Here is a 27,838-nt window from a genome sequence, read left to right as displayed (position 1 = left end):
TGTAATAAATGTATCTATAAACTGTCTATAACCAATTAAATGTTCATACTGAACCTTTCTACAAAATATTCACTGTCAATGAATTTCATTTCGTATCTCACCAGTAACTGCTCCTGGCATTTCAAGCATTTCAAGATGTTATGTTTAAGTAGCTAAAAGCAGGTAAAGCTTGGGAAAGATACAAGTCTGGTTTAAATACTGAAAAAATCAATGTTGAGTTGAAGCAAAAGACGAGAGACAATGATTGATATTAGATATCTAGAGGGGAACTCCAGCGATTTTCCACTTCAGTGTGTGTTTTCAGGTGTTGGGGAGCGCTAATGCATTTGTGTAAAAAAGGTAGTCTAAAGCTTTTTGTGTCTCCAGAGGGAGCTGTGTGAAATATGATAAATTGCCTCACTTCAGTCAGCATCGGTTGAGACTGAAGACTACAAGTTTGACAAAAAAATCTGGAGGTGTGGAATTAGAAAGAAGTGATGTTACCAGACTTCTGTAGCTTCTCATATCTGCTGGAGTCTAACAGCTCCAGGCTACATTAGCCGTTACTAAAATAACACACCCGTTTCTCTACAGTCCAGTGATTGTTGAGTTGCATTGTGGGTAATGTAGGCACCAGGTCTTAACAAGGACGAAGAATGTGTGGAATAAAAAAGATCATTCTTATTTTAAATAAAACTGTCCACTGTGAGTCTGACAGTGTTATAGGAGTGCAATGCTAAATCTGTGGAGTACTCCTTTAAACAAAACTGCTAACCTTAACCTGAGATGCAATGATAGTCTTTGGCGTCACATTAATGTGCTTTGAATGTCCAACTAAATAAAATACCACATTTCTATTGACAGTATAACTACATTTTACTTTCATTGTTACTTTTTAATTAAAAAAAAAAAAAATGTTCATAGTTTTATCCCACCAGTGTGATTGTTACCTGTCATGTTTTTGGTTTTAGGTGTTTGAATAAATATACCAAACACTTTGGTAAATATCTGTAGATAAAGGTTTAGAAAAGAAAATAAATAGAAAAATGCATTCAGTATTGTATTTGAAGTATTTTCAGATAACAATTCACCACTGCTCAACTTTGGAAATTCGGGGACTAAAAAAACCAAAACAAAAAAAACACCATCCAGTAGAATTGTTTCCTCTGTAACTAGAGGACTAGAAGCAGGATATAATTATATTGTTGCACTAACACACATCTTACAGGGAGTTATGTATACTTACAGAGTAAAATCAGTGTTAACTGGATAAAATTCTGTCGACAGTGAGGTCTGTGGATTATTCAAAGTGACTGGATCATTGTTCTAAGTCACATTGACGCTGATATTTTAAATTCATATTTGTAATGCTTCAAGCACCACAAACAACATTCAACTTCTGTTCATTGAGATGGCAGAGACAGATATCTGAAAACCAGGGCATATAAAAACTAATTTACTTGAAAGCCTATAGCACTAGGGGTAAGTAAAAGTTCTCTTTACTTATCTAAGGAGACACGGAAAGCAAGCAACACTATTAGCCAATAAGCAGCTACATTGGGGCAGTTAGGAGTTAAGGGCCTTGCTAATACTTTTAATCTGGCTAAACATGGCTTTCATGGCTGCAGAAGACTGACGGGAAATCACAAGGTTGACACATCATATCTCTTTACACATGGACGGGGTCAAAGTATTTTAAATACGGACTTTGAACATGCAGCTACTTCCGTGTGGTGAGGCAGTCGTTGAGGAACACAACAGGTATGAGATTCTGAAAATTCAATTCTTATCTCTTAATTCTTAACATTAGTGATGCTCTCAATGACATTTTATTTTAAGGATTTAAATAATTTCATAATGGTCTGCAGTAAAAACAGGTCTGCTGTTCTAATTAATGATTGTCTGTGTTTCTTAATGTTTTCGTGTGTAATGCGTAAGAGTCAAAACTGTAGTGAGAGATGTATTTTAATATATAACAAACTGTATATAACAATTAGTTTGATATGTTTCTATGTAATTTCTGGACTGTGATGTAACTTAGAATCCATGTTACCAATATAACATTTCTCAATACTAGAAAAAACATCAGTTTCTATTCCTAAAACACTGGTTGCTTTATGTTCATGAGCAATATGAAAGTTATTCAAGCAATAGTAATAAACTGGCATTTTATTGCTGGATATTGTAAACAGGTGGAACAATGGAACAATTGTGCAGCTTGTTAATGTTTTACCTGCTTTACTGCAGCAGTGTGGACTTGTCTTTTGAAAAAAATTACCAACAGTTACTGGCAGCCATGTAAGGGAGAGACAACTGTGAAAAAAAGTGACGCCTGCACACTTGCTACAAGTCAAAAGTCAAAAACATGTAATGACAACATTTTGATCCTAGTTTGATCTTCATCATGTCAAAATGTTTGAAAAACTGAGAACACTGACAAGCTCTATGATGGAAGGCATGGTTAACCATCCAAACCACCCAAGGTGATAAACGCAATTAACAATTCAATAAAGTACATAGAAAAAAATACATAAAAAGCAGTAATAAAAAGGCCATACTACAAAAATATCAAACATACATCTTATATATAAACATTATATCAGAGTCATCATCACATATATCAGAATCTATGTAACCTATGTTCAAAAATATATATATTAGGTTAGAAAAGAGAGAGTCAAATTAATTCAAATGAAGCAGAATAAAATTTGAAATAATGACAAAAACAGTACAGAATACAGTTTCAATGCAGTGATTCAATGTCCCAAACTGAATAAAAGAAAAGAAAAGAAGCACAGGAGAGGTTTAAATTTAGATTTGAAAGTTGTTGCACATTTAAGATCATCAGGAAGTTATTTCCTTTCAAGCATGTTCTGGACCAGACCGGACCGGATGTCTCCACTTTTACAGTCAGTCTAGTTAATATTGTCTTCAGGATTTAAGATTTTATAGCTGGTTTCTTTAAATTATTTTACAGAACTCCATGATGCTTCACCTGAAGGAGAGGCAGTCTAAATCTGGACTCACTGCCTTCAGTGTTTCAGTTTTCCATCATGCTGTTGTCCTGATTCTCCTAACATACTGCTGTGAAGGTAACTTACACACAAACACAACAGAAATAACCTAGTGTGTGTTTAAAAGGTAAAAGATTTTAATGAAACAACAAGACAGTAAAAACTGGTGCATTTACTGTGGTTGAAGATGCTTTCTGTGCCCGAATACAAATACATTATTCAGCAAAGCACAAATAGTGGGTTTTACACGAATATTTGTTTCATACAAATATTTTTTAAAAAATTTGTTTTTGGGAAGAAAAAAAAACATGTCAAATATCAGTTCGCAGGTCGGTTACATCGTTATCTCAGTCTCTCTCCTCTGCTCCGCTGTTACATCTATCAGGGGTAAGTCCCAAGGGACTCTCCAAAACCTGTTGTTCCCCCTCTCCTTTCCACAAAGTTCGGTTGTAAAAAATAGGCAATAAATGAAAAGTGCAAATCAAGAATCACCCTTGAAGTTCTTCTACATGTTACATGCTGTGCTGTCTCTGTGTTATGGGTTTATAAATAGGTAGAGGTCTGTCTGCAATGATGCAATGAGTAAAGTTTTAGCTCAGTAGTCAGCACAGTCGTCTATGATCTTGGAGACTCCAGTTTGAAACCTGGTGTGGGGACCTCCTTCATAAGGTAGTTTATTCATGGACACTTATTGTAACATATACTATACTATATATACACATACTGGGATCTCTGCACATCCCTACTTTCTGTACTGCACTAATGAGAAATGTTGATTAATATCAGGTTGTCGGTTCTCACCTGTCCTGGTTGGCAACACCAATAGCGTAAACTGATGCAATCAAGTGAATGTAGACATACAGAAGACATGAGAGACACTTCATATTTGTTGTGGTGAATATTCAACCTTACAGATATGAAACAGTTTAGATTGGTTGGAGTCTGACTGCAGGATGTTTCTCTCCAGGTCTGTCTCAGGTGATTGGTCCATCTCAGCCAGTAATAGTAACAGTTGGTGATGACATCATTTTGCCATGCCATCTGAAGCCGGCTACGGATGCTGTTGGTATGACTTTGGAGTGGGCAAGACCCGACCTGAACCCCAGGTTTGTCCACGTGTGGCATCAACATCAAGACCTCCAGGTCAATCAGCATCCATCCTACAAGGGAAGAACATCACTGTCCGTTGAGAAACTGAAACACGGAGACATTTCACTAAAACTCTCCAAAGTGAAACTCTCTGATAATGGAAAATACAGATGCTACATTCCAAATATGAATAAAGACTCTACTGTTCAGCTTGTTGTTGGTAAGTGTGCAATTGTCCAAAACTACTGCATGGTTTATTTATTTACAGGTATTGTTTTTTACATGAATCAGTACACATTCCTCTACTACAGCAGCAACTCTACTGGTGCTGGGTTTTCTGAATGCGTTGTTTGACTTCAGCCAAGGCTGTTGAGAAAGTAAAGATTGATAGAATGGAATTAAAGGAAAATTTAGTATCAAATAGTCAATCATGTAGTATCAATAATAATAATAATGATAATAATAATAATATATGACACTTATCTAGTGCTTTTGAAGAACTCAAAGTTGCTTTTCACTCTACACTGAGGGGTGGGGTTAGTGAGACGGGGGGCTAAGGGAAGGCAGTGCAGAAGAGATGGGTCTTGAGGCAGGATTGGAAAACAATAAGGGACTCTGAGTCTCTGATGTCTTGGGGAAGGGAGTTCCAGAGCCTGGGAGCTGCCCTAGAGAAGGCTCCGTCCCTAAAACTGTGAAGGCTGGAATTGGAGGTGGAGAGAAGGCCAGCAGAGGTGGATATCAAAAACTCAGTTTTCCAAAATGCACTCACAAAGGTTCTCTGATGAGTTTCTGACCTCTAGTGGTACTATGGAGCTTTTTTTTTTAATGAACGGATCTCTGTTTTGTTTTTCTCGTGCATGCACATGAAGATACATATGCATTCACATCTGCATGACATGATACAGAGTCCTGCCAGTGTTCACTGTTGATCTACAGGTGACTGTAATGCACCAAGAAGTGCAGCAATGTGCCATTAAGGACAGAGAAGAAGAAGACTGCAAGCTAGTAAACATGGATATAAACAATGAAGGATTTAAAATACTTAAAATACTAAATTCAGCTTTGGAAATGTTTTATGAGGAAGGAAATGCTTTTAACACATTTGTTAGACCTTAAGGATACACACAATACATTTAGGTAAATAATACTGAATGTAAATATAACTTTTGCTTGTTTAAAAGAAAACTCCATAAAGTACCTTTAAGTAGTATATGGACTATATTATATTCCATCTGGAGCACAGACCATGTCGATGCAATGTGACAGTTGGGGCAGAAAAGGCCATGGCCATCAGTCCAAAAAGAACTGAGTCCTCGAACTACTGTTAAAATGTTTGTCTTTGCTCTTCAGGTGCTGCCTCCTCTCCTGTCATCAGCTTAGCAGGGATTGACACATCTAGCAGCGGAGTGGTGTTACAGTGTGAGTCTAAAGGCTGGTATCCAGAGCCTGAGGTGTTTTGGCTGGACGGTGAGGGAAACCTCCTCTCTGCTGGATCTACAGAGACAGTCAGAGGTTCTAATGACCTCTATACTGTCAGCAGCAGAGTGACTGTAGAGAAGAGACACAACAACAACTTCACCTGTAGAGTCCGACAGAACAACATCAACCAGACCAGAGAGACACACTTTATTGTTCCAGGTAGGAATCATCTCTAAAATTATGACGTGATCACCGTTTCAGAGCTGAGGTCAAATTTTATATACATTTTGTAATGTTTTATGTTTTTCAGATGATTTCTTCATTGCTCCGCGTAGTTCTGCTGCTTCTATCACCATCAGCTTGGTTGCTTGCTTCATGTGTGTTCTTGCAGTTGTCTTTGCTGTGTGGAAATGGAGGCAAAACAAAACCAGTAAGTCACAAGTTTATGAATTAATTCTGTACTCTGTCTAGTTGTCTATTATCTATTTAATATAATATATATAATATACATATATAAACCAATAAAATGTAAGCCCATGTTTAAAATGGTTCGTAATAGATGTACTTAGTGTTTTAATTTCACTGTTTCAGCTGTGTGTCTGTCCTGTTCAGTATCAACACCCCTGTTTGCAAAAGCAACACTGCTTAAAACCAATACTTATATACTTATAATTTAACAGTTTCCTTTCTCTATTTGTTAACAGAAAGCGAGACACAAAGAGAAGAACAGCGGCTCCTGGAAGAGAGTGGAAAGAGGAAAGAGGAAGATTATAAAGGCATGGTTGATACACTGAAGAAACAGAAGCAGGAACTGATGAACCAGAAAGATGAACTCAAACTTCAAAAGGAAGAGATAGAGAAACTGATGAAAGAGAAAGAGGAGCTGTTTCTCTCAGTGGAGAAAGAAATAACAGACAAGGGGGATAAGAGTTTCACTGGTGCACCAGAATACCTAAAGCTAAAAGAAATAATATCAGGGTACAAATGGAGCCTGAAGGAAAGACTGAAAGCACTTGAGAAACTTGTACTGAACACAGAGAATCTATTAGAGAACACAAACCAGATTATTAGAACAACAGAAGTAGAAGGAAGCAGAGAACCATGTGGAGAAAAAATGATCTGAAGCTGAATGAAGTAAAGAAAGATGTGAACTGAACTCTCTAGTTTAAGAGTATAATCACCAAGAACAAGAGATACAATCATAACATTTAACTCTGTGGTATAAAACAGGTACTTGTTTTTTGTATTGCATACAAATGTTGAATACAGTGGTGCTGCTTGTTTTGAAGATACTGTTATTATATATTATTATTATAATAATATATTTTTTTCATATTCCTTCACTGATGGTTGTATTGTCTCATTGGAAATGTAGGATAATCACATCACTGTATTTTTGTCTCCTTATATGTTGTTGCGCTTGTTGTTTTTGGCTGTTGTGTGAAAAACTTAAAAGTTGATCAAAAATAAATAAAATAAAATAAATCCTTTGGTTTTTACTAGTAAAATGCAACTTAATGTTCTGTGGAGGTTTCTTGTAAACATACAACAGTTCTGTTTACATCCAGTGTTTCTCACCAAAACTGATTGTGTGCATCCTAACAAAGCATTTATGAATTTCCTTCTCCATAAAACAGAGTGAATATTTCAAATTGTGCGTTATTTACATCAATGTAGCTAGCAAGCCTCTTCTTCCTTGCTTTTGTTATGTTTCCTACACTTCTTTGTATGATACCACCTCCAATCCCAATCCTCTCCCCTCTGCTCCATCGAACTACTAGTGATCAAAACTCCACAGGGTATCTTTAATGGGGCTTGACTGTTGTGTTTGTTCTTTTAATTAATTGAACTATATTCATTTTTAATGTCCGATGCTGTTCATGTTGCTCAGTGCTGCTCTTACACTGCTTTTCATCATTCTTATAATGCTGCAATGCTCTGATGTGCCAAAGTCTAGCTGTAGTAATCAAGGTCACACCTACATCATCAATCATGTGAGGAGGACTTATTAATCTTATCAATTTAACTTATTACTAATAATATTAAATCGTCATTAAATATTATTCAATGACAATGTCTCTGCATAGTTGCATCATAATAACAATAGTATTACAATATTATAGGGTATTTCTATAGTTTGGCATTAACAATAATTAGTCTCTAGGGGTCAGCATTACATTATGAATGTTCCTTGATGTAACCTGGACTATCTTGTTGAATAGTTGGTATCACTGTGTTGAAAGATCTAACATTTTTAAATATATCTTTTCAGAATGACAGAGCTTATAAAATTTAAAGTACCACCTAAGCCTCAAAAACAAAGAAAGGTATCGTCAGAGTCAATAGATATACAGATATTATATAATGAATAATAATACAAGTATCCTCCAACACAAGTATATATAAACATAACCATTAAAAAAAGGGAAAAACTGCAATGCTGACAAGCATGACCTTGTAATTACTGGTATTTACACTATAACAGTAAAACCAGCCAAAACCAGGAGGCTACAGCTGCAGACCATCAGCTAATCATGGGGCCTGAAAGTAAGCTGCAGTCAGGTTGTAAAAACTCATCCACTTGCCTTGCATTCGATCTAACTGAACTCTAATGTTCAGCCACTTTTAGAGAGAAGGTGGGATTCACCTCTTGTTCAAGAAGTTTTTATTTATTCGATGATGAAATAATATAACTAGCAGAAAAGGAAGGATGCTGTATTTTCTGCCCTGCTTGATTTTTACCAGTGTGTGAGAGAAATTATTCTGCAAGTAGCCAAAAAGATGAATATCAATCACATCACAACCAAACACTGTTACACTAAATCAAATATATTGTACATTTCTACAAACATACAACACCAACAGAATATCAGAGGGAGAATTCATCTAGTTAACAGAAATCCATCAATTTAACACAATGAATACAAATTAGAAGTGACCATTACAGTGCTTTAGATTTTATGATCATATGATCCATTTTTTTCTAGGATCATATGAAGTTCCAGGGTCAGTCTTCATACAGTTATGCTTACTTAAGTTGAACTCATGTTCCCCAAATGATCTTCATGTGGTGTGAAGTCTCTCATATGACTGGGGCCCCAAAGAGAACATGTGTAGTATGTCAGTGGTTTACTGTGCTGCACTATACGTGGTGTAAACTTAGTGTATTCAGCTCAAACTGATGTAACAGCATCATGTTGGTAGTCCACCACAGTGAGTGTATTTATAACCTGCAGCAGCAGCTCTGTTCTTGTAAACAGACACGTTGGTTTAACTGTTTCACTCTAATAAACTGCTCACTGTTAAAAATAGTGAAAGACTCCAGATAAACCACAACGACCTTTTTAAAAATGCTAACAGAAGGTCAACTGCCAGTGATTATGAATGTTTACAGTGTCCATAAATGTACATAAACTGCTGTTTATTATATTTCCCATATAACAAGCTCTACTGTCTGTCATAATGAGTCAAAATAATGCTCTTAAATGTATAATATATGCAAACAGTTCACTTTATTAAACTGTTTGTTCTTAAGACAAAGTACAAACATTTTCTTATTCAGTGAGCGTATCTGACACTGAATAGAAACATCTATGAACCATCAACTCATGACAAAGATTATACAACATCAGCAGAACTTCATGAGAAACTTCAATGCTTTTCTGTCTTAGTGAGTGTTTTATCCACCTTCTCTCAGCCTGCATTGTCCACTTCTTCTTTGGTTATGGTGAAAAAAATAGTAGTTTTTTACATTCCACACTGTATAACAATCAACTTGTAGATTTAGAAACTTCTCTCTGTGCTTCCTCCTTTGGTGGATTTTTCCTTCTGTGATTGTGGCTGCTTTAGAAAGAAGACCTTATTCTTTGAGTCTGAGGAACTGACACTAAAGCCTGATGTTTACTGATTGTTTTTTTAGAGAACTGAAACTAAAAACCCTGCAGTACTACTGTGCAGTACTACAACATAAAACTTCTTGGACTATTGTACAAAAATGTATGACCTCCTGAAACTAAACTATAGAAGCTTTGAACACACGTCTCCTCAGTTTGTCAGCCAGGTGTCAGTGGCTTATAAAACACAAATAATATGCAAAAACTAAGAAAAAGTAGAATATATTTTCAGTGTGATTGTTGAATGCTGAAAGTTATTGCGCTGAATTGTTAAAAAAAAATAGCTTGAATCTGAATTGTAATCCTACCAGGATTTCTGGTCAAACCCACCACCTAGTGTTTGTAAGACAGCAGTGCTACGTAAAGAGCTAACATGGTTCACACAGTTTAAAGTGCACAATAAACAATGCTTGTAGCTCTGACATTTAGCTTAGCATGATGGTACATAATAAGCATATCAATCATGACTGATCAAAGCCTAAAATTCCTAGCCCAAAGATTTGACATTTTTTATTACTAACTCAACATCAGAAGCCCACCTGTGGTAAAACTAGCAGACAATACTTCATAACCCATTAAAAACAGGTATTAAAAGACATTAAAATGGCCCCTGTGACTCATTTGACTAATGAGTAAAGGTGCAGGAAGTGTGTAATGTGCACATGTATGTTCAATCAGAGAGAAGCGTATCTGACACCTCTGAAATACATGCTAAAAATGTATGATGGCCTCCATCATGTAACTTGGTTAATATCAGTACAAAAAAAAGGTTTTCTGGACCAGTTTTAGCAACCACACAAAAATATCAAGGTTACATTTCAAGTTCACTGCTCATAAAACAGCAACATGAGTACATGAATCATATGGTCAACTTACAGTAAAGTAGATCCACAATGCTGAAGATGATTGTGATTTATGGGATAGCTTCATCTTTAAATGTCCTGATAACTGTCTTTTAAAACATTTTCTGGTGGAGTGTTTCTTTTCATATTCTCTACTGTGACAGTGGTGAGTGCTGTACTAACCTTGTGGTTGTAACTTGAGTTGAGTGCATGAACATAAATCAGCCTCAGTCTTACCTGCAGTAAAGAATAGACACTCTCTTCCTGTAAACGTGGATTGGTGTCTGCTCTGGACACCTTTGGCTCTGTTTGAGAAACAAAGAAATGTTTAATTAATCACATGATATTCAGAATTCACTATTTGATTTTTTATGATTAGATTAGTTATGATGGATTGAAATTACATTATACATTATATTACATTTTCATTATGCCATAACTTTTTATGCAGCATTTTTAAATAATCTCATCGCTTATAATACAGCTATAGCTTATTTAAAACTGTTTGGTGTATGTATGTCAAATGGATTTTTTTAAACTTTCCATCTCATAGTGACTATCAAACCTCACAACTTCTTGTAATGTACACAGCAAAATGTTCTGTCTGTGGTTTTCTCATGTCGTTCATAACCGAGAGGATCAAATTATCAACTGCATCTATATGCACTTGAAAGGAAATGCTATCTTTTGCTGGCAGATATCTTAAAATATTTCCTTAGTGGTATAGTAAAGTGGTGAAGTTTATTTACTACCAATGTTGCTATGAGAAAGTTGCTAGCTGCTAGCTAGTTGTTTTTGTACAGTATTTGTGTACATGTGCACATGTAGCATTTGCATTACTTGAAATATTTTAAAATACTTTAGGTACTTTATATATGTACATGTTGCAGCACCAACCTACTGTGGTTTTGTTCTGCAAGAAAATAAATGCAAGTTAACAGTAAAGTAGAAGAAACATAATGTAAAGAACCTTTCTCCTTCCTTTTGACAACAGCATATGTCATGTCTGGATCAGTGACATTGTTACTTCCTGAGACTGGAACATAAAAACAAAAGACAGACATGTGCTCAGATGCTGTTTTCCTTTTCTGGCTGACTACAAGGGATTAATGCACTGCACACTATAACTTTAAAGCCACATTTCAGATACTTAAAACAAATGATATTGCAAAGACGGGTTGTGATTTTGTGCTGCATAAACCTCAATGACAGGTGAGTAAAAGTGAAGTAGAAATGATACAATGTCACGTACCTTCTGCATAGAGTGGATCTACTACAGTGTTCTCTCCTGAGACTGAAACAAAAACAGCAACCAGATATTTGTTGTTGTATTTTATGAGAAAAAACTAATATTGGACACACCATATATACACTGTGTATACATTGGTAATAATAAGCACAAACTGTATATAGCAAAGACATGCAGACATTTATGCAGACATAAATATGACCTAATTATGAATATTATTAAGCCAATTTAAATTCTAGACATGGACATATTGTATTTTGTGTGTTTGTTTCTTTCTTTATTAATACGCCACTTAAACCCTAAATTTGACCCCCTAAACATGCTCAAAAACACACCAAATTTGGCAAAAATGAACCGCCAAAGTGCCAAAATGTGCTCGATAGTGCCACCTATGTATCTAATATGGCCGCCATGGCCCGTAGGAATGTTGTTGAAAGATCAAACCAAAACTCAATTCTTCGTCTCATCAAGGCCTACAAATCATATGTGGACACCCCTGACCTAAATCCAACAGGAAGTCCGCAATACGCTCATCAAAGTACAACTTTGCGCCAATTTTGGACCCCCAAGAAACCTATCTCCTCCTAGGGCGTTAATGGTATTGGCTTCAAACTTTAAACTTATCACACTGTTCTGAACAAAAGTTATTAAAAACTTTGTAATAACTTGAACGGTTTAGATTTTTTAAGCCCCAAAAGTCAGAGTGCCACGTCGCACCTTACAATGTAAACCAATGGGGAGGCAATCTCTGGGCATGGACTTTGTGCCAAACTGAGGCATTTGACGTCTACACTATAAGTCAGACCACTTTCAAACCTGTATCAATGGATTCAGGACGAAATTTCCTACAAAAATTGTGATTTTTAATGTAAGATTTGGCCAAAGTCATGGGATTTATGAGGATATTTTACAAGAAGACTATTAAAATCCTCCTCTCCATCTGAGAGAGAGAAGGAGGGAAGAAAGTGGGGGGATGGGTAAAGTCAAACCTGTCAGCCCAGGTCTGAAAACATCTACATGCCCGTGACACAAGCCCTTGGACTGCACCACACTCCAGTTACTTAGTGTTTCTATAAATCTGACAGCAGTGTTCAATGCTTACTTTTTTTTCAAGGAGTACATTTGCTCCCAAATGAAAAAAAATAGGAGCACACATATAACTTTAGGAGCACACTGAAAAATGTTCAAGGACCAGTTTCAGACCACTTTCATATCTGCATCAATGGATTTGCGATGAAAATGTGATTTTTAATGTAAGATTTGGCCAAAGTCATGGGATTTATGAAGATATTTCCACTAGAAGACTGCTCTGAAATCCTGCTCTCAATCTGACAGGGAGAAGGAGGGAAGAAAGGCGGGGGATGGGTATGACAGTTGAATGTAGCTCAGTTATATATATATATATATATATATATATATATATATATAGCAGCAAGGTCTATATACTTGCAGTACATTATATACAAACTTTGTATGAAGTTTGGGGTTATTATCATTTATTTTACAATAATTGTAGGTCTTATATATATAATCAGTAGTGGGGATGACCTATGAGGGGAAGGGAAAAAATGGAGTGAGAGTGACTGTTAAGTGTTAAAGTGCAGTAGAAAAATAAGATCATAGCTAAATTTTGTAGCTCTGTACTGCACTTTTTCCTTTATGAAGGCCCGAGCACCTAGAGGTTCACTCACACTCTCTGTTCAAATAACTGAGTATTTTTCTGTGTCCAGCTGCAGTTACCTTTTGTCTCTACACATCTGACAGTACACATGTCAATCAAACTTTGACCAGGTCATGTGGGTTAAAAGTCTTTAGTTTTCTAAAAATAGACTTGATGAAAATTAGGAAGTGAATATCTTTTACACACAAACTCATCAAAAGTTTTCAAATTATTTATTGAAATTAAAGTGAATGGGCCCAAAACTTGCATAATTTTGATGACACAGGGGTGAGCAAGACAGACATGTCTCACCCTTTAGAAAGTTGTCATCCTCACATCGTTGAGATTTGATGTTTCGCCATGACAGAGGAAATTGCTTTAACTTTATTGTACATGCTCCGGTCACACCAAATTTTACATGTTTGTAAAGTCAGACCTGTCAGCCCAGGTCTGGAGACATCTACATGCCTGTGACAGAAGCCCTTGGACTGCACTGCACCTGACGTGTGCAAGGGTGCGAAGGCCCATTCAACGCTGCTTGCAGCTTTCATTTACTTTTGTGTTTCCTACAGAGAAGTAGTCCCACCACCAAGCACAGCAGAGCACCCAATAAAATACTGAGGACTTTCAGTAGTCTTTTCATAAAATGCTGGAAAGAAGGTAATAAGGTTGCTTCAGTATTATGATTCATATCTTGAACCTGAGGAGAAAAACACACAAATTGTTTACTTTGTTTTGAAATCTTCAGCCAGCTCTCTGGTGATTCTCCAGCTCCAGAGATGCTGCACTTGTAGAGTCCTTCATTAGACTTGGAAACATTTTGGATGGTCATGTTGTCCGTATACCAGGCCTTGAGATGGGAACCATATGTAGCAGCTGAATAGCTCAGTGGTTAACACTGCTGACTTTGGCTCAGTATGAAACCGCAATGTTGGATGTTGGTTGTTTCGTCTTGGGCAGTGGCTCTGACACTCACCAGTCCTCAGCCTCCCTCGTTCCACTTAGTGTACAGTCTAAGAGTGCTGGACTTGGGTTTCCATTTGTCTGCAGGATCAATGGAAGGTATCCCAAGGTATTTGTAGCTGACCTGAACATCTGCAATGCTGCCATCTGATAGTTCAACCATCTCTGTCCTGATCACCTTCCCTCTCTTCCATACCATCCGACCACACTTATCTAGTACGAATGACATTCCGATGTTGTTGCTGTAGATCCTGGTGAGGTGGACCAGTGAGTCAATGTCTCGCTCATTCCTGGCATACAGCTTGATGTCATCCATGTGGAGGAGGTGACTGATGGTTGTTCCACTTCGGAACCGGTATCTGTAGCCACTCTTTGAGATTGTAGGAGCCATGAATGGATTAATTCCAAGTTTGAATGAATTGCAAAGTAGTAATTCTTTTGTTTTATATTTTGGGTTATTTTGGTTTGCTTATTTTTGCATCACGGAGATAATTCAGCACCGGTAATCAATCAGCCAGTCGTCCCCAGCGGACACACAGCAGTGAATATGCAAGCCGCATTCCTTCCATTAATACACAGCTTAATGCGTATAAACACCGGTAAGCCTACCTGGCTTCTGTGGTTGGCTTTGACTGCGGCTCCTGAAGTTGTGATAGTTGATAGCCAGTGCCTTCTTCAGTCATTCACCTCCGATGTTCGCTTTGTTTAATCCCGTTCCAATCGATCCTTGAGCCCATGCGCCATCCGGTGATGTTTCTTTTAATGCCGTTTTTTGTTGACAAAAATGTAGCGACTACTGGCAACAACATAAAAGTCGCTGAGAGGCTGAGGTAGGGCCTTGTTTGCCGTTTGTCCGACACGCTACCAAAAAGATTCGCTGAGATCAAAACTGTAAGTTGATCACTTTCATTAATAAAAGTTATTAAACCTACAGTTTTAGAAACATCACTGGATGGCGCATGGGCTCAAGGATCGATTGGAACGGGATTAAACAAAGCGAACATCGGAGGTGAATGACTGAAGAAGGCACCGGCTGTCAACTATCACAACTTCAGGAGCCGCAGTCAAAGCCAACCACAGAAGCCAGGTAGGCTTACCGGTGTTTATACGCATTAAGCTGTGTATTAATGGAAGGAATGCGGCTTGCATATTCACTGCTGTGTGTCCGCTGGGGAAGACTGGCTGATTGATTACCGGTGCTGAATTATCTCCGTGATGCAAAAATAAGGAATCTCCGCTTGGTCTCTTTGAAATTGCCGCTGCGCTGTTGATGTGGAAATGTGATGTTTGCTGGATGAATTGCTTTTCGGTCTGTGGATGTGTCCTTAAATGCACAAATAATGTATTGAAACAGTCATCGAAAAGGAACTCAAAAGAGGAAAAATGAGTCAAATAAATGCTGGTGTTGCAAGTTCTCAAATGGAGTGTGGGAAAAGAAAAGTTCAACTCACTGCAAAGGCGTTGGTGAATAAAATTGAAAAGCTTCAACGGGAACGCAAAAGGACTGTGAATAAAATCAAAGGGCTCATACCAGAAATGAAATCATTCATGAAAAAAAGGGAAAACGTCTCTCATGTACAACCCCTTTTAGAGAGTTTAATTCAACTTTGTGAAAATGCCAACATGTCACATAATATGTTGATTCCTTTACTCCCAGAGGATGAACAGAGGAAACAAAATGAATGGTTTTCCAGCATTGTGAAATACAGCAACACATTTAAAGGGCATGTTGAACAATGGTTGAGTGAACCAGAGGAACTGCTCCACAATGACAGTTGTGTTCAATCTGATCCTGTTGGAATCAATGAAGATGTGTCTTTTCTTCAAATAGCCGATGAACCTCAAGTAATAATGCAGGCTGCATCCATAATCATGACAGATGATATACAAGATGATGTAAAGCCAAGTGACAGTGTGTCAAATGTGGGAAGCAGAGTGTCCAGATCACAAAACTCTGCAACAGGAAGAAAGTCTGCTGCTTCTAGTATTTCATCTGCACGTCTTAAAGCTGAGGCGGACTTAGCAGCTTTAAAGATAAGACAAAAATTATTAAAGGACAAACACGAACTGGAAGAAGAGGAGGAACGGCTACGTAAAAGGAAGGAGCAGCTTCAACTGGATGAGGAAATTGCTACACACATGGCTAAGCTAAATGTGTTCAGATCTCAGAGCATCCTAAGTGGGAAAACCTCTATAACAAAGCAATCAGATGGGATGAATTCTTATTTGGAAAAAAGACAAGGAAAAATACAAACCCTCAGTGCTAAGGCAAATTCATTTATTCCACAAATGTCACAAAAGGAAATCAAATGTGATCACCTGGATACAGGAGCAAGGCCTGAGGAGAAAAATCCATCTCAGTTCTTTCATTTGAAGCCTATGTCTGTAGGGTGCCATGAACCCCAGCAACATTCAGTGTATCGTGATGCTCAAGCAACTACACAAATGCAATATGGAAATGTGTCATATGCAAATATGGGTCCAGAAATGAAGACCAAAACAACATACTTGGCATTATGAGGAAGCAAAATGAAATCACTACACTGTTGATACAGCAGCAATGTCTTTCATCTTTGCCCAAGCGAGATATACCAACCTTTGATGGTGATCCATTAAAATATCATGCATTCATGAAGGCTTTTGAGGATGGTGTGGAAAGGAACACTGCAAGCCACAGTGACCGACTCTATTTCCTGGAGCAGTACACTAAGGGTCATCCAAAAGAGTTTGTTAGAAGCTGCCAGCACATTGATCCAGAGAGGGGATATGTTAAGGCTAAGGCTTTACTACAGGAGCAGTTTGGAAATGAGCAGAAGGTTGCATCTGCATACATGGAAAGGGCTCTTTCATGGCCTCCGATCAAAAATGAAGATGTAAAAGCTCTTCAAGATTACAGCTTTTTCCTCAGAGGCTGCTGTAATGCCATGGAAGAGGTGCAATACTTGCATGAGCTAGACATGCCTGCCAATATGCTGGCCATTATAAGGAAACTGCCTTACAAATTTAGGGACATGTGGAGAACTGTAGCCTGTGAACTGCAAGAAAGGCGCAGCCAGAGAGCTACATTCATTGACATCACTAATTTCATTGAGAGACAAGAATCTTAACTGACCCAGTGTTTGGGAACATACAGGATGCTCCATCGCTGACAACAAACAAAGGTGTAAGCAAGCACAATCCACAATCTCGTTCTGGAATTAAAGGAACTAGTTTTTTCCTACCACTGTAGCCCCTGTGGGAAACAAAACTCAACCTGGAACCAAAGGGAAGGAACATGTTCAAACTGAAAGGAAGACATGTCTTTGCTGTGGAGGAGGTCACGCATTGGATTTGTGTCCTCAGTTGGGGAAAAGAGCACATAAAGAGAAGATTGGCTTCTTGAAGGACAATGGTGTCTGTTTTGGCTGTTTGTGTATTGGACACATCAGCAAAGATTGCAGAAAACGGATTTCCTGTGCAAAATGTGGTCTTAAACATCCAACCATACTTCACATTCCTCCAAAGGAAAAGGAATCTGACCTAGCTGAGAGGAAAGCAGAGGTGTCAGTGGACAGCACTCTTGTGGCAAGTGGTCATACTGGGGCTGGTGATCACGATTGTAAACTTCCCATAGTTCCAGTGCAAGTTAAATCCAGAAAGGGGAGCAAGATTGTCACCACCTATGCTTTCTTGGACCAAGGCAGTACAGCAGTGTTCTGTACAGAGTCTCTGATGCACAAGCTTGACCTTACAGGGAAGAAGGTACATATTCTTTTACGGACAATGGGCCAAGAGAAAGTTGTGAGCAGTCACATCGTGTCAGGCCTGGAGGTAGCTGGCTTGAATGAGGAGCACTTCTGTGAACTGCCCAAGGCTTACACGCAGATGTGCATGCCTGTTCACAAAGGGAACATTCCGAGACAGAGTGATCTTCAGAGAAGGCCTCATTTAAAACATGTCAATTTGCCTGAGATTGAGGCAGGGATTGAGCTGTTGATAGGGACAAATGTTTCTAAGGCCTTGGAACCATTGCAAGTCATACGCAGTGTTAATAATGGACCCTATGCAATAAGGACAATGCTGGGTTGGACTGTGAACGGACCACTGAAAGGAGACAGTGGAGATGCAATGGACTGTGAGCAGCCAGAGTTACAAGTGAACAGAGTGTCAGTTGTGTGTTTGGACGAACTTTGGCAGCAGCAATTTAAGGCAGATTTCCCTGAATGCAGCATGGATGAACAAATTGGCATGTCAAGAGAAGATCAAAAGTTTATGGAACTGGTCACAAACTCAGCAAAGCAAGTGAATGGCCACTATCAGATCAACTTACCTCTGAGGAAAAGGGACGTTAGCATGCCAAATAATGAGAAAATCATTGAGCAGTGTGCCTTACACCGGAAGAAGAGGCTTCAGAAGGATTCCTCATTTCATGCTGATTATATGGCCTTCATGAATGACCTTGTTGCCAAAGGTTATGCTGAAAGGGTGCCTGAAGAGGATGTGGAACGTAGTGATGGCAAGGTCTGGTATATTCCGCACCATGGCGTCTACCATCCTACAAAAGGAAAGATCAGAGTTGTCTTTGACTGTGGAGTGAGTTACCAGGGAACATCACTTAATGCTCAGCTCCTACAGGGACCAGATCTTACAAGTTCACTGATAGGAGTGGTGACCAGATTCAGAGTCTTTGTTGCCAACCGAGTCTCAGAAATTCGCAAGGCCTCACACCCTTCTCAATGGAGGTACGTTGAAACTGCAAGCAATCCAGCCAATGTTGCCTCCAGGGGTGTGAAAGTAGATACATTTCTCAAGAATGCAACATGGGTGTCAGGGCCTCATTTTCTCCTTCAACCTGAGAGTGAGTGGCCTGTCTCTCCTGACGATGCTCTTCACCTTCCATCAGATGACAGCGAGGTTAAGAAAGCTGTTGCAGTGAATGCTGTACAGGTCAGAGAGGAGGTTGATGTAGTGACTCGCATGATCCATTACTTTGACTCTTGGACCCCTCTGAGAAAGTCTGTTGCTTGGATCTTGATATTTAAGACTTGGCTCTTGTCTGTTTGTCAGAAGAGGAGACAATTGAGCATGGCTCTTGCACAGTCTGACTTGGAGACGGACCAACAAAGACGTTCATTGAAGAAAGACAGCAGAGAGGCCTTGAAGAAAGCTGAAACGGGAGATAAAGAAAAGGATTCTGGGAAGAAAGGCCCCTCCACTACTGGGGCATCAGGTCAAGTAAAGAGCTCTTCAAGAGACAGAGATGGAAAAGCTACAAAGGATGAAAAAGGAGTTGTCAGCAGTAGTAGTAACAGCAGACCTCGTAACTCCTGGGTCATGGGAAGAGTCCTACAAACCTTTCCAGACAGGAGAGGTTTTGTGCGTGAGGTACGCATCAAAACAAAGAGCAGCTGCCTGGACCGACCAATAACCAAAGTCTGTCTACTACAGGAGGCCGAAGCTGGATAAGGAGTGGTTGATGCACATTGTGACACTTTGACCTCCATTTTGACTCTGATTTTGACTGACAGACATAGAGTGATGGTAAAGATCACTCTGATAAGACTATGTGCTAGTAACCTCTGGTCTTACTGACTTATGACTCATGTACAAGATCGGGAGGAAGAAAGAAGATCGAAAATGTAAAGTAAATTTATGGACTTTGAATATTGAGCTTTTAATTGCTTCATGCCTCCTATTAACATCTGCAATGTGAGTAATTATTATGTTATAACCTAATAATTAGGGGCTGGCGTGTAGGAGCCATGAATGGATTAATTCCAAGTTTGAATGAATTGCAAAGTAGTAATTTTGTTTTATATTTTGGGTTATTTTGGTTTGTTTATTATTGCACGATCACGGGGATTGATAATCAGGTCACATGGATATGGGCGGTGGTATCCTATAGTTAATTTAAGCACCTGTTCACCTGCATGCCAGCTGGTAAGAGACAGAGGGTGAGTGGGTCGTCGTATTTTTTGCTGAACACTGTTTTACACCTGAACGCTGTTTTACACCTGAACGCAGTTTTACACCTGATCGCTGTGATTATTGTAGGTAGCCTATATTTTGTGCAAGTTATAATAAGTTGATCACTTTCATTAATAAAAGTTATTAAACCTACATTTTTGATCTCAGCGAATCTTTTTGGTAGCGTGTCGGACAAACGGCAAACAAGGCCCTACCTCAGCCTCTCAGCGACTTTTACGTTGTTGCCAGTAGTCGCTACAGAGATGATCTGGCTGAGGGGGTTCAGGCCTATGCAGAACAGCAGCGGGGATAGTGCATCACCTTGGTATATGCCGCACTTGATGGTAACTTGTGCAATTGGCTTTGAGTTGGCCTCCAGAGTCGTTTTCCACAGCCCCATTGAGTTCTTGATGAAGGCTCTTAGTGTCCTGTTGATGTTGTACATTTCCAAGCATTCCAGTATCCGTGTGTGGCATTGAGTCATAGGCCTTCTTGTAGTCAATCCAGGCGGTGCACAGGTTGGTCTGCCTGGTCTTGAAGTCTTGGGTGACTGCTCTATCGACCAGTAGCTTGTGCTTAGCACCCACGGTATTACTACCAATTCTTTTCTGGGCCCTGCTCATGTATTGGGCCAAGTGCCCATTCATCTTAGCCACTATGATGATGTACAGAGGCAGGTTATTGGCCGGTAGTTGGATGGGAAAATAATAAAAAATAATGATAAACAAAACTAATAACAATAATTAGGCCTAACACAATCTGTTTCACATCTGGACGTTTCCACCAATTGCATAACATAACATTTTTCAGTTCTCTAAAACTAAAACAAGTCAGGTATTAGTGTCAGTTCCTCAGAGCGAAGGAAAAAGGTCTTTCAAAAGATGCCCCACAATCACAAGGGACAGACAGAAATTACACCTACAGTTGATTAAGTTGTTAAACATTCTGGGAAATGTAAAAAATCTACCAATTTTTTATTATTATTATTTTTTAAGAAAAAACAAAGAAGACCCAGACGAGTCAGGCTGAGTGGATAAAACAAAAACTGGAAATTAAAACACTTCACAATGTGGATTTTTTTGGCTAAGTGAACAAAGTTCAGTCAATTTGATATCTTTTTTATATATACTCCCTTGTACTTGTGCTCTAAAGAAAAGCATTGAGTAAGTTTCTCATGAAGCTCTACTTATGTTGTATCTTTGTGAATACTCACCGAATAAGGAAATGTTTGTATTTTTACTGCCATAAGAACAGAAACAAAAGAGTAAAGTTAGCATAATTTCAACCCTGTTCAGTATATTCATTATGACAGACTGTAGAGTTTATCAGAAATATAATTAAAAGCAGTTTATGTACATTTATGGACACTGTAAACATTCATAATCACCGGCAATTGATCTTCTGTTAGCATTTTTAAAAACGTTGTTGTGGTTTATCTGGAGTTTTTTGCTCAGTCACATCATCAGTGTCTATTTTTAACAGTGAGCAGTTTATTCAGGTGAAACAGATAAAACAACTTGATGTCTGTTCACACGTCAGAACACGTCACACTCCCAAACTAGTCCTCACAAAGATAGAATAAGTGTAAGAACACACACACAAAATGTTTCAACTCATCACTTCATGGCAATTTGTCCACGCAAAGAGAAGACACCAGCCATCATCATGGAGATGACACCAGGTGCTGAGAGCGGCAAGGGATTGAATAGGGAGTATGTTAATGATGACAGATTACTACAATGAAATTAATTGCCACATGGCCAGCACTTCTTCCTTTTTTCTCTTTTTTTTAATTATTATGCAATGAAACAACAATAATTACAAATGTAGTGCTTCAGAATTGCAGAGTTTCTTGAAAACAATGAATACTTTTTGTAATGTTGATTGAATTTTTTGTCAGAAACTGAGTTGGTAACACTTTAACACCTGTATGATATACAATTTATACATTTTTATATACTGCTTATGAATTCTAAATGAAAGGAGGGGTTCAAATAGTAAAAAGTCAAACAAGTAAAGTGAGGTCCCTTCAAATTTAGGTGTTTTAAAGGGTTTGGGTTTTCCATTTTCAAATTAATGGGCAAATTATGGGATCACTGACTACCATACTAAACCCTTTAATTATTCAGGGGTAAATGAAGGAGTCATTAATGGTATCAACAGTTGAGTTTGTGTGACTTTATTCCATTTTAGAATAAAAAACTTTTTAGAAAAAACTGACTTAGTGCTGTTTTTTTTTCAGTGTGTAATGTAACCCTAGTGTATTATCTTAATATCTGGTCAGCAGCTGAAGGGATACAGCAAAGGAGGAGGAAGGAGAGAGAACAGAACAGAAAGTGAAGTTCTGGTGGAAATAAATGTGTCAGAGTTGATTTAAGTCGAACTCATGTGCCCTAAGTGGATTTACAAATGATTCTCATGTGGTGTGACATCTCTTTTGTGACCGGGCTCCAAAGGGAGCATGTGTAGTATGTCAGTGGTTTACTGTGTTGCAATATACATGTGTGTAAATTCAATTTGTCTGCTTCAGCTCAAACCAGTGTCACAGCATCATGTTGGTATTCGACCACAGTGAGTGTATTTATAATGTGCAGCAGCAACTCTGTTCTTGTAAATGACGTCTTCAGACGTGTGAACAGACATCAAGGTGGTTTACCTGTTTTACTGTTTTTAAACCACTTACTCTTAAAAATAGACACTGATAATATGACTGAGCAAAAGACCCCAGATAAACCACAACCTTTTTAAAAATGCTAACAGGTCAACTGCCAGTGATTATGAATGTTTACAGTGTCCATAAATGTACATAAACTGCTTTTAATTATATTTCCCATATAACAAGTTCTACTGTCTGTCATAATGAGTCGCAATAATGTTCTTAAATGTATAATATATGCAAACAGTTCACTTAATTCCACTGTTTCTGTTCTTAAGAAAATCAAAGTACAAACATTTTCTTATTCAGTGAGTGTGTCTGATGCTGAATAGAAACACCTATGAACCATCAACTCATAACAAAGATTATACAACATCAGTGCCTCATCAGAAGTGTCATAATTTTCTTTTTTTGTTGTATTCCTACCTTCCCTCAGCCTGCCTTGTCTACTTCTTCTTTGGTTATGGTTAAAAATTTCTTTCATCCAGAGGAACTGACACTAAAACCTAATTTTTTTTGTAACGATACTTTATTGGAGAAAATGCAGCAGTATGTTGTACACAGTCATACACAAGGCATTTTCAGTTTTTACAGTGTTTCTCCCAGAAAACTCTTAACCTTACTCCTTACACCCCATCCTGCAAGCCTCTTCAACAGGGAATGAGATGATAGTATGTTACTATACATAACAAAATAGGTGACAGTAAATAAAGGTAAATAAGTAAAAAAAACAAAAAAAAAACCCAATAAAATTTAGTACAACAAAAACATAGCCAAGAATCATAATAAATCATACAAGTGAAACTAATAAGGTAGAAGAAAGAGAAATAAGATTATTAAAACAAAAGCAAATATATAAATAATAAATCACAAAAAGAGCAGGAGGTCAGTCGTTAATCGCACCAAGACTGTTGAGTATTGGGCCAGAATCTAGGGTACAGAAACTACATTAAAGAATGACTCCCAAAACCTAAATAATTTGGGGCATGACCAGAACATATGGGTTAGATCACATGGAGAAAGTGAGCATCTTTTGCATTTATCCTCTAATGTATCTGGGTAGACTTTGAAGAGCTTAGCTTTACTATTGTGAGCTCTATGAAGCACTGTAAACACAGGAAGAAGAACAACTAGAGGAGTCTGTCTTTCTTGAGGATTAGCAAGATAGAGGCCTGTGTGAGGGTGCGTGACAAAGAACCCTGTTGGTACAAATGTTCATAAAACCTGACTTAAACCATTGTTTCTTAAAGAACTGAAACTATCCTGCTATCAAACTGGTGGACATGTCTTGATGTGAAGTCGTAATCTTTGTATAAGTAACACATGACCAAACAACATGGACTTAGAAACACATTGCATTAAAGGTTGATTTTAGTTTTTGTCTTTTTATTTGTTTTTATTTATTTATTTTGTCTTAAGTGTTTGAGGGGAGATTTTTCTCTTCAGTAGAACTAAAGTTACTGGTAAGACTTACCCACATAAAAGATTTAATGTATCTTATTTTATGTAAAATGTACTATAGCAGATAACAACAGTGATGACGAATTTAAATCTTTTCTTATTACTTTCTTTCTGTGAATGCACTGCTGATATTGGTTTGATTATTTTATCGACCATTAAGACATTAAGAGCTAAAAAACATTTGTGGAAATTACATCACTAGTTACTTTATAGTTAAATATAATCATATCGACATGGGATGGGAATCATGTGAGGCTCAGTTATGGAATCAGTTACTTGATATGGAAGAAAGTAGGTTGATGAGACAAATATTTATCTGGGATAAACAAGTTATTGGCTCTTGGTCAAAATATGCAATTCTGGGTTTGGTGAGGCTTTTCTTAATAACAAAAAGCAAAGAGAGCAAAGAGAACAAAGAGTAGTGTGCTGAGGTTGACGATATATGGACTAAACCAAAGCTGTGTATTTTTACGATAATGAAAACTGAAGATGGTACAAGAATGGAGAATTATGTTGTATATCATTTGTCTAAATAGCAAAGATATCTATGTGCCCAACCTAGATTATCAAAGACTGAGTTGGCTGTTCACATACGAAACATATAAATTAGCCAGTTATCTGGAGAAAGCCTGGGAGAGGAGGAAAAAAGCTCTGTATCCAGACAATCTGTAGATGTGTAGCAGACCAGTTCATTCGGGATTTTTGTTTTGTTTTTCTTTTGTTTGTGTTTCTTTTCTTTTCCTTTATCTACATGCTTTGTACCAGAAGATATATGTTTTGTAAAATAGTGGTGTCTTTTACTAAGTGGGATGGTCCAAATGTTTGGCATGACCCTGAAATAAAAACAAAACTAAACATATTGATAAGGGAGAGACAACCAAACACTATTTTAAATGCAGCCAAATAGCATTTTGCATATTCACAAATATGCTCACTTTTTATATATTGTTTTATTATTATTTACAGATTTAGAAATATATGTACATTTAGGTAACACATAATAGTGCATGAGTGCATGAATTATCATGACTTCATGCATGAAAAAGCATGAATTCATCCATGTGGTACCTCATGAACAATCAGCGATGTAGAAGAATAAACAGTTAATGCAAGAACAACATGTTAATCAGTCTTCTTCATACTTAAGTCTGCAGTTAAACGGAGACCAGTCACAGTATAGTGCCTATGTATTCATTCACATGATGCGTGAAATTACTACTTGGCTTTGAACTATCAAAGTCTGTAAATGTTATCTTAAATGGTTCATGAAATTTAGAGTAATACTGTAGGATACATAAAATATTGAAATGTTTACACCTTTCCCCAATTAAATAACTGATCACTGATGTGGAGTCCAAAATTGTGGTTTCATCTGCATTACATGATGGCTAAATAAACAAAAGGAGTGGCTCTATTTGAGACATTACAAAGATAATTAACGCATAATGGTTAATACATGTGATTTCATCATGAAGCCATCATTAATCATATGTTATTTATCAGTGTTAAAGAAGGAGCAGGTCACTACTTTATTTGAAGGGCCACAAATATGATGAAGTCATGAAAAAGTCATGCTTAGTTAATCATGATTACAACATTTAGTACTAAATGGAATACATCTGCACTACTGAGTTTTTTATTGCGTCCCTTTACCTGCAGACTTAAGTATGAAGAAGACATGAACACAATTAATAACTCAGAAATCGTGATGATTTAAATACCATAGTTCATACATTAATTAACATATTGTTCTTGCATCAAGGCATGCATGAGATACTGTCAATTCTTAATACTTCATGAAGTGTAATATGAATGAATTTATGCTTTTCATGTGTGAATTCCAGATAATGTATGTATCCTTACTATAAAGTGTTAAATAAAATAAAATAAAATAAAAAAAAATAAAAAATTAATTTGTTAACTTTTGTTAATTCAAATTTTAAACATTATGTTAGACTTACTCTAACATCACTGAGTATGACTTGGTGATTTCTATTTTGCTAACTAATTTTTTTTTTTAAAGTAGAGCTCTGAACAGACTTTCTCCTCAGTCCTTCAGTCAGGTGTCAGTGGCCTGTAAAAAAATAAGTAAAACTATAATGCAAGTGATTCAGACTTTTACTTGGCCTTATTTTTATTTTAGGGTTTGTCAAAAAGAGAAGAATGGATTGACATCAGGAAGGTTACTTGTCAAGTTCATGGTACATGAAACAGCAACAAGCAGGAATACAGTATGTCATCAGGTCAACCTACAGTATTATTGCTACTGAACCATAAAGAAACTTCACAATGCAAAAGACAGTTGTTTTAAAATGATAATAATAATATTTAATGTTCATCTTTTTAAACCTCCAAATAATGTGACTTGGTTGAGTATAAGTACATGAATTATAATATTAGAGGGAAGAGATGCTGTATCTACCTCAGTCTTACCTGAAGATGACTGACGAATAGAAAACACTCTCTCCTGGTAAACAGGGCTTGGTACCTACTCTGGACACCTCTGGCTCTGTTTCAGGAAACAAATGAACTTATTTCAGCCTGTTGTTGAAACTGTTAATTTACCTGAAGAAAAGTAAAATTCATCTCTGTATATTATTCCACTTTAATATAACTTAAATGACTTTAGGGTCCATCCACTGCATTGTGTCTGTAGAAAATTTTAATTCAGTGCATTTTTGTATATAGATTATTTAGGCTCGTACTGCTCAACTGCAAACAGATCAGAGTTTGTTAAATCTAATCACCATTATATACTTAATTTATTTACATTACAAAAACATTCATGTGTAACTGTACAGTATAAATGTGTAAATTACATTATGTGACAAAGTGGATGAGACCATACCATTTGTCCCCATTACACTTTGAAGTAATTCTTTCCATACTTGTCATTTGTTTGTTTAGTAACATTGCATTTGCATATTATCCTGGGTTTTGCTTGGGTTCACGTTGTGTTTTGCTTGTATTCATTCCCTTTTTTGAGACACTTGTTTTTGTGACATTAGAGGAAATAAATCTTTTTTTTTTTTTACTCATTCAACAACAACATGCTTTTGTGACACTTCAGAGTAGGTCGAAGGCTGGTGGTATTACTAAGATTCTCCCTTTAAGGTAAGTAAACTGAACACATCTATTAATTTTTTTAATATGGTAAGGGTAAATTGTCATCTGTAGACAATGCTCTTGTATGAATTAGCTTCTTGTCATAACAAGTGTCAATATTCAAATCTTTTGCTCCTGCTGCCTGTCAGGCATTGCATTCAAACTCCTATGAGTGGTTGTGGACTTAGAGGAAACAACTTGCTGGTGTTTGTGACACCCAGGAAAATGATGAGTGTCTAATCCATTTAAATGCCAAAAACAAGCTGGTTTTTTTTTTGCTATTCTATTCTTATTATTTCCTCTTCATTCTTCCCTCTTTCTTCCTTCTTCTTCCTTTTTCTTCCTTCATCCTCTTCTTCTTGTTCTTCCTTCGTCTTTTTTCTTCTTCTTCTTAGTAGTCTTATTTTTTTCTTTGTTGTCTTTTTTTCTGGCTGCAAAGAGGATCTTGCCAGGCCACAGTGAATACCTGATAGACAACTTGTGAGTCTTCAAGGAGAAATGATGACAACACCTGCTCAAAGTTCCAGTTTCCTGAACATTATACTATCTGTATGAGACTGTC

The 27,838-nt window shown here is 37.3% G+C and overlaps 2 protein-coding genes across 2 annotated transcripts in view; both read left to right on the top strand.

The window, feature by feature from the left end:
* Positions 1 to 27,838, top strand: part of LOC137175197 (golgin subfamily A member 6-like protein 25) — a 74,825-nt gene that overhangs the window by 11,129 nt on the left and 35,858 nt on the right. The window lies entirely within an intron of this gene.
* Positions 1,686 to 7,386, top strand: LOC137174377 (butyrophilin subfamily 3 member A2-like). Its single transcript, XM_067579615.1, has 6 exons — positions 1,686 to 1,740; positions 2,957 to 3,071; positions 3,961 to 4,302; positions 5,433 to 5,720; positions 5,812 to 5,931; positions 6,206 to 7,386. The coding sequence occupies exons 2-6, from the start codon at positions 2,963 to 2,965 to the stop codon at positions 6,622 to 6,624; spliced, it is 1,278 nt and encodes a 425-aa protein (XP_067435716.1). The 5' UTR covers positions 1,686 to 1,740; positions 2,957 to 2,962; the 3' UTR covers positions 6,625 to 7,386.

The sequence above is a fragment of the Thunnus thynnus genome, chromosome 22 (genome assembly GCF_963924715.1).
Source record: "Thunnus thynnus chromosome 22, fThuThy2.1, whole genome shotgun sequence".
NCBI lineage: Eukaryota > Metazoa > Chordata > Actinopteri > Scombriformes > Scombridae > Thunnus > Thunnus thynnus.
Note: the sequence above shows the minus strand (reverse complement) of the source record. Positions and strands in the feature narration are given on the sequence as shown.